The sequence below is a fragment of the Sinocyclocheilus anshuiensis genome, unplaced genomic scaffold (genome assembly GCF_001515605.1).
Source record: "Sinocyclocheilus anshuiensis isolate Anshui unplaced genomic scaffold, SAMN03320099.WGS_v1.1 scaffold117, whole genome shotgun sequence".
Lineage (NCBI taxonomy): Eukaryota > Metazoa > Chordata > Actinopteri > Cypriniformes > Cyprinidae > Sinocyclocheilus > Sinocyclocheilus anshuiensis.
In genome coordinates this window covers 188512-204839 of record NW_015536624.1, presented here as the reverse complement: position 1 = coordinate 204839, position 16328 = coordinate 188512, and the positions used below count along the sequence as shown (strand labels likewise).

General features: G+C 39.7%; 1 protein-coding gene across 4 annotated transcripts in view; it reads left to right on the top strand.

Annotated features, from left to right (window-relative positions):
- The first annotated feature begins 7555 nt into the window (after positions 1-7555).
- The window catches only part of LOC107704013 (proteoglycan 4-like), an 81780-nt gene continuing 73007 nt past the window's right edge, over positions 7556-16328 (top strand). For 2 of the 4 annotated variants that reach the window (XR_001635900.1, XR_001635901.1), the window contains exons 1-2: positions 7556-11337; positions 13290-13351. Coding sequence is in view for 2 of the 4 variants with exons in the window: in XM_016506849.1 (XP_016362335.1) it covers positions 8372-11337 (2966 nt within the window). In the remaining 2 variants the exon portion in view is untranslated. The remainder of the gene's footprint in view (positions 11338-13289; positions 13352-16328) is intronic. The other 2 variants (XM_016506849.1, XM_016506841.1) reach the window with 1 other exon arrangement.

The following is a 16328-nucleotide window of genomic DNA, read 5'->3' as shown; positions in this document are numbered from 1 at the left end:
TGTGTGTGTGTGTATAAAATGTGTTCCCAGTCCCAAGTTCTCTGTCCGCTGTTGTACGTCTTCCAGTAAACATCTTCCTGAGTTCGTCTCCCTTGGTTCTTGAAATTAAAGTCTTGTTAAAGTATTCTCCAGCGTCTCCTCATTCCTCGTGTGTGTGCATCGTGACACTCAGAAAAGTTTTTTTTTTTTTTTAACCATAAGGAATCAAACCTTCTGAAAACACTTTACATTTATTCGCGTGGAGATGTAGGGTTGCAAAAAGGTGGAACATTTCCAGTAAATTTCGGAAACATTCCAGAAATGTTGGAAACTTTCCAGGATTTTTTGGAATATTCCAGGGATTTTTGGAAAGTTTCCGGAAACTTACCGGAAAATTTCCACCCCTTTGCAACCCTAGTGGAGAGGCCGCTAAAAACCAACAATTTTTAGGTAAATTGCATTTTTTAAGGGGGTGAGTTGTTTACTTTATAATTAGTCCATTCATTTGCACCAGTTTGCTGAGTAGTTGCAAACTTTATAGCTGGGTTTTGTCCCATTGACAGTCATACTAATACAGTTGCCTATATTTCGCTATTACTGCTCTACATTCACACTCTTTAAGAGCTCTTTGAAAAAGCTGAAGGAAAGCTCCACTGGTGTTGCTGCTGGACAGCGTTAGTTTAGAAAAATGAGTGATTTAGACATTATTTAATCTATTATTGTGATATATTTGTTTCATTTTCATACTGATTGTTTTATTTGTGGATGCCCTCCTCAGAGAAAACAGCCTTGCTTTGTTGATGCCGTATGCCGAGACATTCGGTAGCGGAGGCCGTTCTGAACGGCAGCGTTTCCTGCTCCGTCGCGGGTGCTCTGTTGATTCACATCACATCCAGAGGCCTCGGTGTGCCACGGCCAATCACATCAATGCAGTGATGCGCCACGGGATGAAGATGAGGATGAGGAGGAGGTTGTGGTAGAGGAACACAAGCGCCCGAAGGCTGCAGCTCTCCTCCTCCCAAACCCCTGTCGAGCATCACAGTAATCATCAGTAATCCTAATAATCAAGCCTTCGCCATGACCAACGGGGGTGTTGCCATGAAAAATATGTTTCCTGCGGAAAAAAGCAGGTAAATAAATATATAAATTAAGAAAGAAGTACCTAAATTAAGAAGACAGAACCCCCAGGCATCCTTTCCCGAAATAAATGTGCAGTGTAGCTTACTATTTCCCGAGACATGGCTAGATTCGGCGACCTACTCTGAGACAGCCGTGTCAAAATCACTCCACTGTCTCGCTTCTTTCTTAATAAAGCTGTCCGAGAGCGTTTGGCTTTACGTAGAGAGACAGCAACATATGCTGTCTCAACTCTCACTTACTGAGGGCTGACATCGCATTGGAAATTTCACTCGAAATGTAGCCATGTAGATCTGACGGTTTGTGACAGAACAGCAATTCGGACGGGATTGGTTTTCTAAATGAGGTTTGGATTACAGTTATTAACACAGGATGTCACTTCATGTACTGATTGGGTGGGAATTGGGATCTTTGTAGTTAGAATTAAGATGAGAGCATATATTGCCAGGATTTAGATGTTATGGGATGTCATATAGAAATATGAAGTCATGAGTCATTACACTGCCATTCAAAAGTTTGGGGTCTGTAAGAATTTTTCTTATCCAAGAATGCATTTATTTGTTGAAAAATGTGCTAAAAACAGTATTATTGCAATTTCAAATAACAGTTTTCTATTGTAATATATTGTAAAATGTCATTTATTCCTGTGATGCAAAGCTGAATTTTCAGCATCATTACTCCAGTCTTCAGTGTCACATGATCCTTCAGAAATCATTCTTAATGCTGATTTGCTGCTTAAAGGGATAGTTCACCCAAAAATTTAAATTTGATGTTTATCTGATTCCCCCCAGGGCATCCAAGATGTAGATGACTTTGTTTCTTCAGTAGAACACAAACGAAGATTTTGAACTCAAACTGTTGCAGTCTGTCAGTCATATAATGGAAGTGAATGGGAATCACGGCTTTGAGAGTCAAAAAAACATACACATACAAAACCAAATTAATAGCAGATAGCAGACTTATAAGTGCATTACTGCCACCTATCGCTCAAATGGACCATTGACACTCCTAATTGAGATTGTAGATAGAGTGTCAATGGTCCATTTGAGAGATAGGTGGCGGTAATGCACTTATAAGTCTGCTATCTGCCGTAAAGCAAGAAGAAGAAGAAGCGTCACGCGCCGGCTGTCGAGGACGCGATCAGGACAGTTCGGACATTGCGGTGAATCAGAGGTAAAAAACTATATAAATACTGTTCAGTTTCTTTCACAGATCGATCGTTTCGTGTCTTTACACATCAGTGTATCGTCACAAGCCGCAGGGTTTAATTTGCTTTTGTTTTTTGACTCTCAAAGCCGTGATTCCCATTCACTTCCATTATATGACTGACAGACTGCAGCGGTTCGAGTTAAACATCTTCGTTTGTGTTCTACTGAAGAAACGAAGTCACCTACATCTTGGATGCCCTGGGGGTAAGCAGATAAACATCACATTTTCATTTTTGGGTGAACTATCCCTTTAAGAAACATTTCTGTGTTATTCTCAATGTTGAAAGCAGTAGTGCTGCCTTATAGTTTTTGTGGAAACCATGATGCTTTAGCAGGATTTGATGAACAGAAATTTCATTCATCAGCAATTATTTGAAATAAAAATCATTGTAAATGTCTTCACAGTCACTTTTGATGAATTGAATGCGTCCTTGCTAAATAAAAGTATGAGTTGCATTAAAAAAAAAATATATAATAACTGACTGACCTCAACCTATTATTCTGCTAAAAAAAAAGACAAAAAGGTCTAAATCCATAATAAAAATGCATTAGGCAGTGCAACAATAAATTTAGCTCCAAGTATTCGATGAAGGTCAAAATAAATGAGGAGAGGCATTGTGAAAAGAACTAAATATTATACCAACATCATTTCTATCCAGACAGGATTGTTTTTTTCGGAGGATCCCAACACAGAAGGTAATTTGTGAGAGGTTTTAGTTGTTGTATGAGAAAAACTTACATTACAAAGTACTGTACGTCTGTGAAACATGAGTTTACGTGGCATCCTCAGGGAAAACTAGTTGAGTAGAGCTTTTAGACAGACGCTTGTAGATCGACTCGTTAGTACAAAGTGTCTTTATTAAAATCTCAAAAGTGGCCTCGTTCTAATTTTCCCTCTTTTTGTGCTTTACGAATGAAACGTGATCTACTGCAAACTTTACGTTCCCAATTGACTGCCGTCCCGTGATCACACCTGCCCTCTGAATTTTAATTCCGAATCCCACACTTCCTTTCAAAACAGGCTAAAACAACCAAGTGTTTCCTAATTAAATGTTCTGGTTATGCAAATGATTCATTCAATTTAGGGCTTCATTAAATAATCGACTTCTCTTCAGGGGAACAACTTCCAGACATGCAGGATAATTGAGGGCAGTTCCAGGAGAGCGTCAGAAAGTAATCCATTCTGCTCTTCGTTTCAGCCACTTTATTATGGCCAGAGTTTCAGCATTCCTGTAATCTCCCACAGTCTTTCTCATTTCTCATCTCTGAAGGAATTCTGCTGGCCTAAATTGGGAATTCGAAATGAAAAACAATTAATATTATCAAGTGCCTGAGCTTGGTTGTAATTTCGTCCTTAATTGACCTTGCGTGTGGCCAAAACGTTGGCAGCGATTAATGTCTCCAGGTGTGTGGCTCAGCAAAGCTGTCACAAAGCATGTGAGTAATGGCTGCGAATACATATTCAAATGTATTCATAACTTATTTACACAGAGTGAGCACATTATAAATGCTAATACACCCACATGAAACACTGCCTTATTTTTTTGCAGTTGCAGTGAACAACTACTAAATGGTTTTGATGGAAATGTAAAGCTTACTGTGTATTGTAATGCGACTAAACGAAATGCATAACAGCAAGTATTATTTACTCGGCCTGCAAAAGAACATTTCTGAATCCGGCATCTGCGCCAGGATGAATCACACATGGGAGCATTTGAACTTCTACAGGGGCCACGAATCCGCCACTGGCATTGAACTGAACGTAACATTTCATCATTTGCAGAAGCAAAACAGAACTACACACAACAGAAGGCAGCGGCTAAAGATGGTAACACCTCTTTTACAGAGTTCAGTCGAGACAGAAGACTTGTTTTGCTTTTGACATATTGTTTTTCTATGAGCTGTATTCAAAAATAACAAACTAAAACTGAAATAAAAATTAATATGGACTACATAGACATAAAAAACGAATAAAATGTCAGATCAAAGTATGAATAATAACTAAAATAGTATATCAAAGATACTAAAGTAAAAATTCATAAAAACTATATAGACACTTTAAAAAACTAATAAAAATGACAAAAATGCAACAAAATTAAAAAAATGTCTTAATTAAAATTAAAGTGGAAAATATAATATTAAAAACTAATTCAAAATATAAATAAATAATACAAAAATGTATCAATACTGCAATAAAAATGCAAGAACTATATAGACATTTATTTGAAACAAAAACTAATAAAAAAGGAGAAAAACAGAACAAAATTGTGAAAAGAGAAAATGTAATAAAAACTAATTTCAAAATATGAAAAAAAGTAAATAGCACATTAATGATACTGAATTAACACCTACACTTTTCTATGTTAAGATTTTGCACTACGCTTTTTTTTTTTTTTTACAACCAAAAACAACTGAAAGTTATGGACTATATTACTTTGAGGGATAATTTTTTTAGTCCAGTTGTTCATATCAATAAAAGCAACTATTTATTGCACATTATGGTCTTTTTTTGTGTTGTCAGTGCTGTTGTTTTAGAAAAGAAAAAATAATATAAGGAGCCACTGTGCATAAAAAACATAAGAATGCACAGTCTGTATTGGTTTATTGCTTTAATAAGTAACAAGCCTAAAGCCCAAACCATACTCTAAGAAAGTATGTGAATGCAGATGCTTCTAGCTACGCAAGTGCGATTTCATGCATCATTGCATTTCAAAATGTGTTGCATTCTCTGCAAGGGGTGCTAGAGTGTAGCATAAAATATATGCATATGCGTATTCGCATTAAAAAGTCTTATTTTAACATCACATTTCTCTTTCAGAGGAACTACTATCATGGTGGAGCACCAGTTTGAGGAGAATCATGCTAAGCAAGTTAGATCTGGTTTAGAGTCATATTTGTGGACGTGCAATCGCCCACTTGAGTTTTGAAGTTTAGTACTGCATGATTTATTTACAGATTTATTTCTTCTCTTTTAGACTGTTAAACTTTTTTAATAAGGGTTGCAGACATTAGTTTTAAGATTAATTACACATTTAAAAGCATTCAATTTAACAAACTTAATGCATTCACCTAATTTGACAATGCAACTACTGTTCTTTTATTCTTTTCTGTCTGTTCTGTACAAGCCCCCAATTATCGAGCTGCATTACTTTACAATTGCTAAGCTGTACCAACCTAGATTGATCTTTGGGCTACATGGAGATAACAGGTTAATAATGGAGCACGTCTGGCCTTTTGTCTGGGGCTCCAGCAGTGGTTGAACGTGAAGAGCTGCAGTGAGAGATTTCAAGAGGAACTCGTAGTTTAGCTGAGTGAGAGGCAATCAACGAGGGCTTGATTACCTACATAAAACTAGAGGTGTGAGGTGGCAGCATGTGCCTTTTCCTGTGAACCTCTGTGCTCAAGGGCCTGTTGGCGGTATCTAGTAAATATGAGGGACTTGTAAGATCGGCATGAACATTGAATGTGTGTTTTGGCATGCAAATAGGCTTCTTGAGGTTCTGCGTTTCTGTATTATGTTCAGAATGGCATAGTACATGTACTATCTCTGTAGTAAGTAGTATGCATGCACAGTATATAGACGTTCTATATGCATACGTGCTTGAATGACCAGCTGCTTTTGCCAAAATATCTAGTATTCAGCAGAGCACTTTATCCCAAAATGCATTGTGCTCAATTTGACCTTCATTTCAGTGTGAAGAATGAACCCAAAGTAATATCAGTCATAATTTTTAACATCTCTTTCTTGACACATTATTTGATTTGAACTGCTAAGTAAATATTAAAAATGCAAGATGCTAACTAATGCAACTCACACGCGATGTTTATGAGGTCATGTGACAACAGTAGTTTAAAAAAATTGCAATATGAGTCATTCATGTTCTGCGATACATTTCGTAGCCTTTTAGATCTATGCTTTACTCAAGTTCAGGTATGTAAACATTTTAAAAATTATTTATCTTTAATATTTACACAATGCCAAGAAAATGAACAAGATGTAAGTAAAGAAAACTAAACTAATATGAAATGATATCCATATTTAATTGTTTAAATCTGTTTAATATTTATGCAGTAGATTAAGACATAGCCTACTGTTTATTATAGTGACTTAAAGGTGATTTCAAGCTAGCTTTGAAAGCATAAGATCCCACCCTCCCTGCAGATCACTCTCCAAAGCCCCGCCTCCTCCAAAACACATGAACGCGCACTGGCAGACCAGAGGCTAACCAGCAACATGATGAGAGGGTTGAATGCAACGCTGTCAGATTACCTCATGTCTCATTGACCAGTGAGAAAATATAACAATACATAGCTCAGAATGTTACAATAATAACCCCTTCCATTCTCACTCAGTCTGCAATAGCGTAATGCAACGCGCTGATGACATATTGTCTGCGTGAACATGGTGTGCAGAGGTATACAAATACATACGGTGACAGGCAGATGAACTTTCCAAACATGGCCATAGGCTAATTAGCATGTGAAACTAATACTCTTTTGCTACATACAAGATATCATAGTGGAGAGCTGTGACATATAGTTTTGTTGCGTTAGATACTCTGTACTATGATTCAGTCTGACCGCTTCCCCATCTGATAAGAAAGTTACACTGAGCAAAGGCTTGTACTACAAGACACATACACAGACATTTAACATCCTCTCATGAATCCTCTCATCCTCTCATGACATGACTGTGTTTGTCTGATCACAGACAGAATGCAGTGCCTGGTAAGAGTGACAGTGTGGTAGAGTGTGTTCAGAATTCCCTGTGGCGATCAGCCGTCATGTTTGTGCCTCCATGTGCCAGGGGGGTTGCTTAAAGACAATCCAAGTTAATTAGTGTTGTCAGTCTCTACCCCTGAATATCTCTTAGCCTGCCCCTTCTGAGACACTGCTGAGTTAAACACCAGCCCCAAAGCTAGAGACAAGCTAAAAGTACTCTCAGTGTCTGTCTCTGTCATACATTTGACCCTAAACTATTCTTATTTCATAGACTGCCTCACCAGGAAATGGAAGGAGATCAAAGCCTTGATTATTGGAGAGAACTCATAAAATCTTAGCTTGAGGCAGTTTTATATTTGAGGAATCCTATTTAGGTACTTATGTATGTTCCCAGGTATGGTTGTATGTTAAAACCAACTTTTGTGTATGTGTTTGTCAAAGTAAAACATGATTCAGAAATAAAAAACCTTTCTGTCTTTTTTTTTCTGTTTCCACTTTGCTCAGATGTTCCAGTTCTGTTCCTGTCTCAAGAAAAGGATGAGGTGAACGACACAAGCAAAGAAACTCAAGGACAAATGTGAGAGATAAAAGTCAGCTTGAAGAGATGCATTGCCTAGTCCTGGACTGTCAAGATATGCTACACCAGAGAGGACTGTGCACACAAGCTTTGAGTTGGAAAGTAGGGCATTAAAGGTGTCGGGACATCCTCTCACTGGTTAACCTGAAAACTGTATCCCATTAACATTTTATTTGCCTTGATATTTTTAGGACACGCATGGTTACAACTGCTGCAGACATACACGGTAAGAGTTATGTGACGTGAGATTTCACTCTTGGCTATGAAACCATGATGCAGACTTCTGGGACATACTCGCAAGCCTACCCTGCCAAAGTTTCATGTTCTTCAGGACTTACGGAAAGAGAGTATCACCAAGGTTGCTCATTGAGCGTTTAAGTGCCCCTGTGGACTAATGGGGCTGAAGCTCAGGATACACCCAGTCCCTCTTTTGCATATGAAGACACTTGCTTATAAAGACTCTTCGTGCCAAAACCAGAACCTACTCTGACAGCATTACCACAAAGACTTAAACAGAAACCCTCAGTCATGTGACCTGAGGAAAGGACCAGTCACATGCTCTGCTGCCGTCGGCTGGTCTGTTTTATTTTATTTTTTTATTACCGCAGCATTTATCATGTTCAGAGTTTGCCAAATGTCAAATATACTGTGTGCTATGACTGAATTTTTTATCTAATTAATTGTTCATTCACATTTGACATGTGAAAGCAGACAAAAAACCAACACAGTCAAATTTTTATTAACATCTATGGTCCATAAACTACTCTTGGATAACATGGTGAGCAAAGAGCCCAACCATTTGCCAACTGTTCACAGCCACAGCAATGGCAACCCAGACAAAACACCCACCACCGTGACTGTGCGCTCAGTGCTCCTCAACCGGAACTCTCCAGATATTGAAAGCAGACTTAAACGGAGACGAAATCGCACACAGCAGGTACGCTTTAAAGATTTGGAAGATGATGATGAGTTCAAGGATAAAAATGAGAAGGCGAGGAGTAAGAGCCCAACAGAGGTTCCAAACTGGCAGAAAGAGTTGACAAACGGGCCCTCGCTGGTGGGAGCAGTCCGTGGGGACATGGAAAAGACAATTGGAGCAGTGACAGCATTTTTGAAGAGAGCGCCACCGCACCCACTTACCCCTGGGCCTACCAGACGCTGCTGGGTCCCAACGCATCCATGTTCGCTCACACTGCCGCTGCCAACTCAGCCATGCAGGAGTACAGCCATCCAAACCTCACCCAGTTTGCAGAAGCCTCCCTCGCTCTCTGCCATGCAGACTCGCAGTCACAGCCTGGGGGGAGCCGGGGATGACGGAGACTCCTCCGATGAGCTGACTGCACAGGTCTATGTTCCACCTCGTAGATCACAGAAGAGCTCTGTCCAACATTGTGCCCCTGCTGAGCAATCAAGGTGCCAGAAAACTGAGGACAATCAAACTGCCTCTGTGGGTACATCAACACAACTCCAGCCATGTTCTGCTGCGCCACAAAAACAGTCTAGAAGGAGAGGTAGGAGGAAATATTTAAACAGAGCAGCAAGTGATCCTGGGAAACCTGAGCCTCCTTCTACTTCTCCAACTAAAACTGTGCACAGAAGCCACCAACAGTCTAACCAACTCAAGAAGCTTCCATCCAAAGTTGTGGCACACAGAACTTCAGATATCGTGCCTCCGCAGCGTTCCCCCACACCCAACACAGTTCATAATACGCCATGTAGTGTCTCTTCCACACAGACTGAATCAAACAGTGATTCAAAAATCCAAACTGTCCCAGATAACACAACCTCTGAGGTAGAACCTGCATCTTGTCTATCTCACACTGCACCACCTCCATCAACCACATGTCCCAAAGAAACATCACAATGTTGCCCACCACAGGCTGCTGTGGAGAACATCAATTTGACCCCCACTGTACCAGAGCCTTTGTGCACTACCACAGCACAAGTCATATCCACTGTCACCACACCCTCAACACATGGGCAATCATGCATGTCTCCTATTGAGTCTACAGGGCGTTGTTGCACACCTGGTATTCAGAATATGGCAAATTGTAAGACCCCCCCAGTGCCCGAGTCGCAATGCATTCCAGATTCACATACAGATCCCACAATTCCTGCTCAATCCATGCCTTGTTTCCAGATGTTGGAGGAAACCATTCCATGCTCCAACACAGCTGGCTCCAAGGCAGCGTCCTGTTCTCAAGGAGCACCTGCAATTGCTTCTATGTTCAGTTCCACACAGCCATGCCAGAAGACTCCAACACAACCCATGGCATGTGGTAACACCTCAAATCAACCTGTGTACTCTGTGATATCTCCAACACAACCTGTAACTCCAATTCAGTCTGTGCCAAGATGTATGAGTCCTAAACAGAATGAACCATTGGGTAGGACCCCTACACTTTCTGTACAGACTCCTATATCAACCACACACATGCCAGCACCTGTTCAGCCTTCATCATCTTGTAAAATTCCAGTGCAGTCTATACCATACTGTGTCAAAGACAAACCAGCAACCTTTGGCTCTCCCACTCAACCGATGGCATCTCATAAGATTCCTACACAAACCCTCCCTCACAATTTGATGTCATTTTCTCCCGAGCCGTCCTGTGCCACTACTCCACACCCTGCTTCACACTTTAAGGGCCCCGTTGCAGTTGCGGCACACGCCATTCCTGCTGCACAAACTGTGGTACACTGCATTTTGGATCAACAGAATGTGGCAACCCATGTGACTCCTTCCATGCCAGTTCTGATTTGTAGCCCTTCCACACAACCTGCGCCAGGTAAACTTTCTGTCCAAGCATTGCCACACTGCAACGCTAGTATGCAAAATGCAGTGTCTTGCAGTAATCCCTCTCAAATTGTGACACACTTTAAGACTCCTACTCAAAAAGTATCACACTCCAAATCATTTCCACAAAACATGTCACCTGTTCTCTGTCCACGCGAGGCAATGATGTACGCTAGTAAACCCCAGGAAATTGTGCTTCCCTCTGCTAATTTCAGGCATTCTTTACCTCCTTACGCTTGCCCTCCACTGACTACTCTGCTGTACTCTAACGCTGGGGCGAGCCCCTCCCCTCCTCAGGCCTTCTGCTGCACTCAGGACAGACTAGACAGGAGAGAGTTCATGCTTCCTCCTCCACCACCTCCTCCTCCTCCGTACACCCCCCGGAAAGAGGGCTCCTCTACTCCTGGACAGCCCCGTAAGCCTCCTGTCCCCAAAGCTGAGAGCAACAATGCTGAAAAGGACAAAGTGAAAACTGGGATAGTGAAGCCAAATGCTGAAGCAGGAACTCACCATCAGGTGGGTGAAACCCCACCTCCTATCCCTCCCAAAACTAAGGCAAGAGCTACGGTGAGGCCCACCTGTTTAAGCAGCCGAAGGGCGATCCTCGGCCCAGAATCCCAGGCCAGTGCAAACCACTTGCCTCCTGCTGGGGGGACAAACCCCCAGGTGGAGGGCCAAGCGGACACTCTGCGGCAGGTGCAGGAGCTACTGGGGGGGCTTATGTCTGGGGCTAAGTGTAAGCTGGACCTGGCAAAGGCGAAAGAGAAACTGTTTGGCCCAAACGGCCCTCTTTACGACATTGGGGCTCTGCAGTCTCAGCTGCACAGCCTGGAAGGGGTGTTGGAGACCAGCCAGAACACCATCAAGGTTTTACTGGACGTCATTCAGGATCTGGAGAAGAAGGAGGCAGAGCGAGACGGGTGAGTAAGCGAGTGAGTCAAGGAATAACGTGGTAAGAAGAGAAACTGTGAATTTCAAAGCATATTTTGTTGGTAAACTCAAATGGGTAACAGCGGTGATTCTCTTCTTTTTTGTGGTTGGTATAGAGGAAATGAGTGAGACATAAACAGCAGGAAATTGTTCCAACCCTCTGCTTTTGCCTATAATCCTATGTTGATTGTCATTAACATGTTCCAGCAGTGATAGCTGTGATGCTTTTTAAACCGCCCTCCCATCTGTCCACTCATCAAGTTCATCACTGAGGGATATGATTGTTTACATAAGAAAGGCCTCACAGCGTGTCTTCACGCTAAGAGACTTTTCAGATTTCAAGTACATTTTAGCATGTTTATTTTTCACTAGGGTCCAAAATAGAACATGGCAAACACTATTAATTTTGCTGTCTGATGCTACATTATATTGCTACATAATACTATTACACGTTCTTACCAGACATTGGCTATTGATAAACTACGTGGATCACTGTATGCATATAGCTACAAGTTTTTTAGTATGAATTTCTGAACGTAAGTTTACAAAAAAACATATCAATGTAGTCCTAACACAAATGGATCAAGTAAATTAGCATTTTACAAATTTAAATTTATTGCACGAAGAATTGTGTTGCATTAATTAATTTGAATTAACTAAACCAAACAAGCCATAAAAATACACTTCTGTGTGTGCCAAGGCTTTCATCATCTACAACATAATTTTAAGAGCATAACTGGTGATATGTTTAGTATACATGTGTGAATCTGTCTCATTATTGCAAAATTAATCAAAACAAAATCCTTAGCCTCATTATTAACCATCAGCTGTTCACGGCCCATGAACTATAAAAATATTCAGCTCTGCTGTGCCCTGTCAGACACTGCTTAAATACAACTAAAAATGTATTTTTATTTCATGAATAAGAAATGAACGTCATTATGATATGATGGCATTATGATCATCATAAAAGCTTGATGATTAAGAATTTTTGATATCACGTGTCTGTAATGAGGTAGGGTTACTCGCTGATGGGGATAGCTTCTGAAAGGAAAGCGCCACCAATTTCATTCATCTACAGCAAAAAATTCAATTTCCAAGATAAAAAGCAAGTTTAAATCTTTTAAAAATTAATGTCTGTGGCATACTAATGATGGACCAACCATGCACTCCGATCTCAGATAGTGGCTCTATGTTCTTTTTGGCACATCTTTGTTCTTTATTTGTTTCTTATATAAGCTGCTGTTTCATAAGCTATTTGTTTTCACACTGTATGTGCAAAAATAATATGCATAGGGTGTTTTTTTTTGTTTTTGTAGATTTTTTTTTTTTCATATTACAACTCTTTCATCGGCTGTTTTTTGTTTCCAGAGCTAACTGAAGAGAAATGACATTCTTCTTCAAATATGATCTAAAATGCATTTTATTTCAAAGCATTGACATTTGTTACTGTAGTTGCTAAGTTGGATTGCAGGCTACTGCAGAAGCTACTGACATCCCAGAAGTCACTGCATAGTAGTTTGATTGGAATTATTTTCATGCCATTAAATGTCTTGATGGAGCAATTCATCCAGGCTAAAGCACCCGGTTTGTTTTGTTTGCTGTAGCACTTTTTTTTAAACATAATCCTGAATCAACATTCATTGAACGATATTCTTTTCAAACAATCATATTCCAAACCCTACACTACCCGTACAATCAGAGGGCTATGATTGGTTAATAATTTTGTAACACAAGCAACAAAGGGCATTGATCCAGGAAAGATTCATGCTTGTGTAAAAGTCAACTTGAAATCAAAATGCACTTTCTTTTATTTTCTTATTGCACAATTCTTGTCTTATTGTAAGCGATTAGTTGGTGCACATTAATACAAACTAAAAAGGTTTAAAAATGCAGTAACTTTGTTAACTTACTCTGCCTTTGAAACAACTTTCCTTTTCAGCTGATGTCACCAAGCCCTCTTATTTTTCATCCCCTTCCCTCCATCTGCATGACTCCATTCTGGTATGTATTGCCATTTCACAATCCGATTGATTCCTAATGCATAAAATCAAGTCTCGTTCTACATTTGTTTTTTGTTTTGTTGAATGCCCTATATTATGGAAGCAAACGGGTTGTAAATACAAGTTCATGTTGACTTTAAGCATGCATGTGTGTGCTTGTGAAAATGTGAAACCTTGACCAGATATATGAACTTCCAAATCCAAGCAGATTACAGAACAGAAACAGGTTTTCTTGTTTTCAAATGGTATTTTTAACTTCTCTCTGTAGCATGAAGCTTAGAAAGTAAATGGTGTCTGAATTTCTAGCATGCAAGAAAATTTACTTGGTTTAAGTTGGTTCCTCAGGTCAGTAAATGTATGACAGTGAATATGAGAACTCAGAACTAGAACAGCAGAGCTGAAGTCAGTCAGCGGACTCTGCCCCTGTTCAGACATGACTCGCTTAAGAGAAGGTTTCCAGAAGACACTATGGCCTACATTAGGGCATTTTCTTACTTTTGCGAGGGTATTTGCAGAATGCAGAAGGGGGACAGCGCTCAGGAGATAAAACAGCTCTGTGTTCAGCAGAGGGAATCTCTGTTTTTTCTTGAACGACCATGCAAAACACAAAAACACAGGCAGAGATCAAAACTGTCACAATTAAATACCGACATGTGCAAAGCATGCATAAACAGACTCACTCTTCACTAAAGCACATACAACACTAATTTCCTCACTCGCGTGTTGTTCCTAACCTGCATGACTTTGTCTTTGTTTAGCATGACAAGTGATGCACCAATTGCCATATTTTCATCTTTAATTTCTTTTCAATGCATAATGCTTTTTATATGACTTCAGAAGACAGAAAGTCTTTATTAAAAACAAGAACTTAATTAAATAGCAAGAGGTAAAAAGGGGGAATTTTTAATTTAATGTTGACTTATTTGTCTTTTCATGTTTATGTAAGCTATGGAAATGCTCTGAATATATAACTGCAGCTTGTCCATCTCTACAAATGTCAGTGAAATCGATTCAACGGTTTTGCTTAGATGTGCATCTTATTTTAGTTTCTGTGACTGTACAAAGAGCATGAGTATTTTTAGTGAAGCAGGGCTTCATAAACCCAGGTTAAAAGCAGTGCTAACCCCCTTTCAGAATAAAAAGCATGAAACCTGACTCAACACAACCTCAACAGAGTTTCAAAAGAACATAAATCCAGCATTTATCATAGTGGGAAAAGCCTTAGAAAGTAATAATTTTAAGTGAGGATCATTTGAGGCAGTTTGCTTCAGATGGCCTATAATGCACACAAGGTTGTTTGTTGTAGCTGATGAAGGCTCGAGAATTACCATTTTCTTGTTCCTTTGAGAATGTTCAAACACTGGTGTGCAAAATTAGCTCATAATTGCTGCGTAGTATTGCTCTCTGCTTTGTTTGTGGCTCCTATTAGTGTAACAACATGGAGAATGGTCTTAGAAAAGGAAGAATGAAAAGCAATATGTAATTTAGAATTCTGTGACCAAACACAGCTCAGTTTTAGACCCTTAACCCTAGCGTTTCATATTTTCAAATTCCAATAATCATCAGCATGATCAAAACATTGCTGAAAAATATTCTGTACAAAATCTTCTACATGCCTTCTGTCATCTGATTGATAGTTTATACTATTGTAGCAAGTAAAAGGCCTTGAATATAAATGTAAAAACGTCCACGTTGAAATCTTTACTGAGTTTTATAAAGTAGATGTAAGAATAACTTTTATATTGTTAGTAATATTTCAAGATGAACACTTGCTGGACTGAAGCAACTTAGCTTTACTTGATTATTCAAGTAAATTGTTTATTTGTTCATCTCTCAATCATCATTGTATTGCATTATACATATGTTCAGAAACTACAGAGCTTTGATCATAAAACTGTGCATTTATATTATCTTACTATTACTATTATCTCAACTATTGTTGGGCGATATAGAGTGACAACTGATATTTATTTGTATTGTTTGTTAGTAATCTGCTATACTGTTAAAGATTATGTCATTGATTTACATTACAATATATCAGAATATCAGAATATCATCTTACTTTTTGGCCATATAAATATTGGCATCTGCACCAAATAGCACATTTTGCTTAGTTTGGGCGTATGATTAAAATGAAGGTGCTTTTAATTAATATTCTCTCTATATAATACTATAAGAGCCATAAAAGCCTAATGCATTAAACAAAAAACAAGCAAAGCAAACTTTTTTTGTTTTAGATTTCATCTAAAAACTGCTCAATTCGGGAGAAAAAAATCTGTCTATTTCTTGATATGTCAGGTTTTAAAGGGGTCATATGATGCGATTTCAATTTTTCCTTTCTCTTTGGAGTGTTCCAAGCTCTTGGTGCATAAAGAAGATCTGTAAAGTTGCAAAGACTAAAGTCTCAAATCCAAAGAGATATTCTTTATAAAAGTTAAGAGTCAACCACGCCTACCTAAAACAGCTCGTTCTAACACGCCCCCACATGTCTATGTCACGATGTGGGAAGATTTGCATAACGCCGCCCAAATGTTCACGCAAAGAAAGAAGGCGTAACTTTTATTCTCACTGTAGTATTGTTGTTGCCGCTGCCGCCATGTCGTGAAGGCACTGTGTGTTTCGTTGTGAAAGTGAAACTACTTTGTTTGGCCTTCCAAAAGAGGACGATATCCGCTTCGTCATGCCTGGAGCTGATCCGTGCTGGTCGCTGAGGAAATACATCAACTTCGTGCTGTGGATTGCCGGATCAGCTTTCACCGTGGACGAAGCGGAGTCCAGCCCAGGGTCGTCACATGTGGTGCCCGCAAGCCTGCCGGACGCTCCTTCGTCGAATCTGCCGGCCACGCCGTTCTCAAGCCCGCCCACCTCCGCTCACTCTAGCCCGCCGTGTGTTTCGTTGTGAAAGTGAAACTACTTTGTTTGGCCTTCCAAAAATGGACACGACTAGAAATCAGTGGTTAAATTGTATTTACAACACT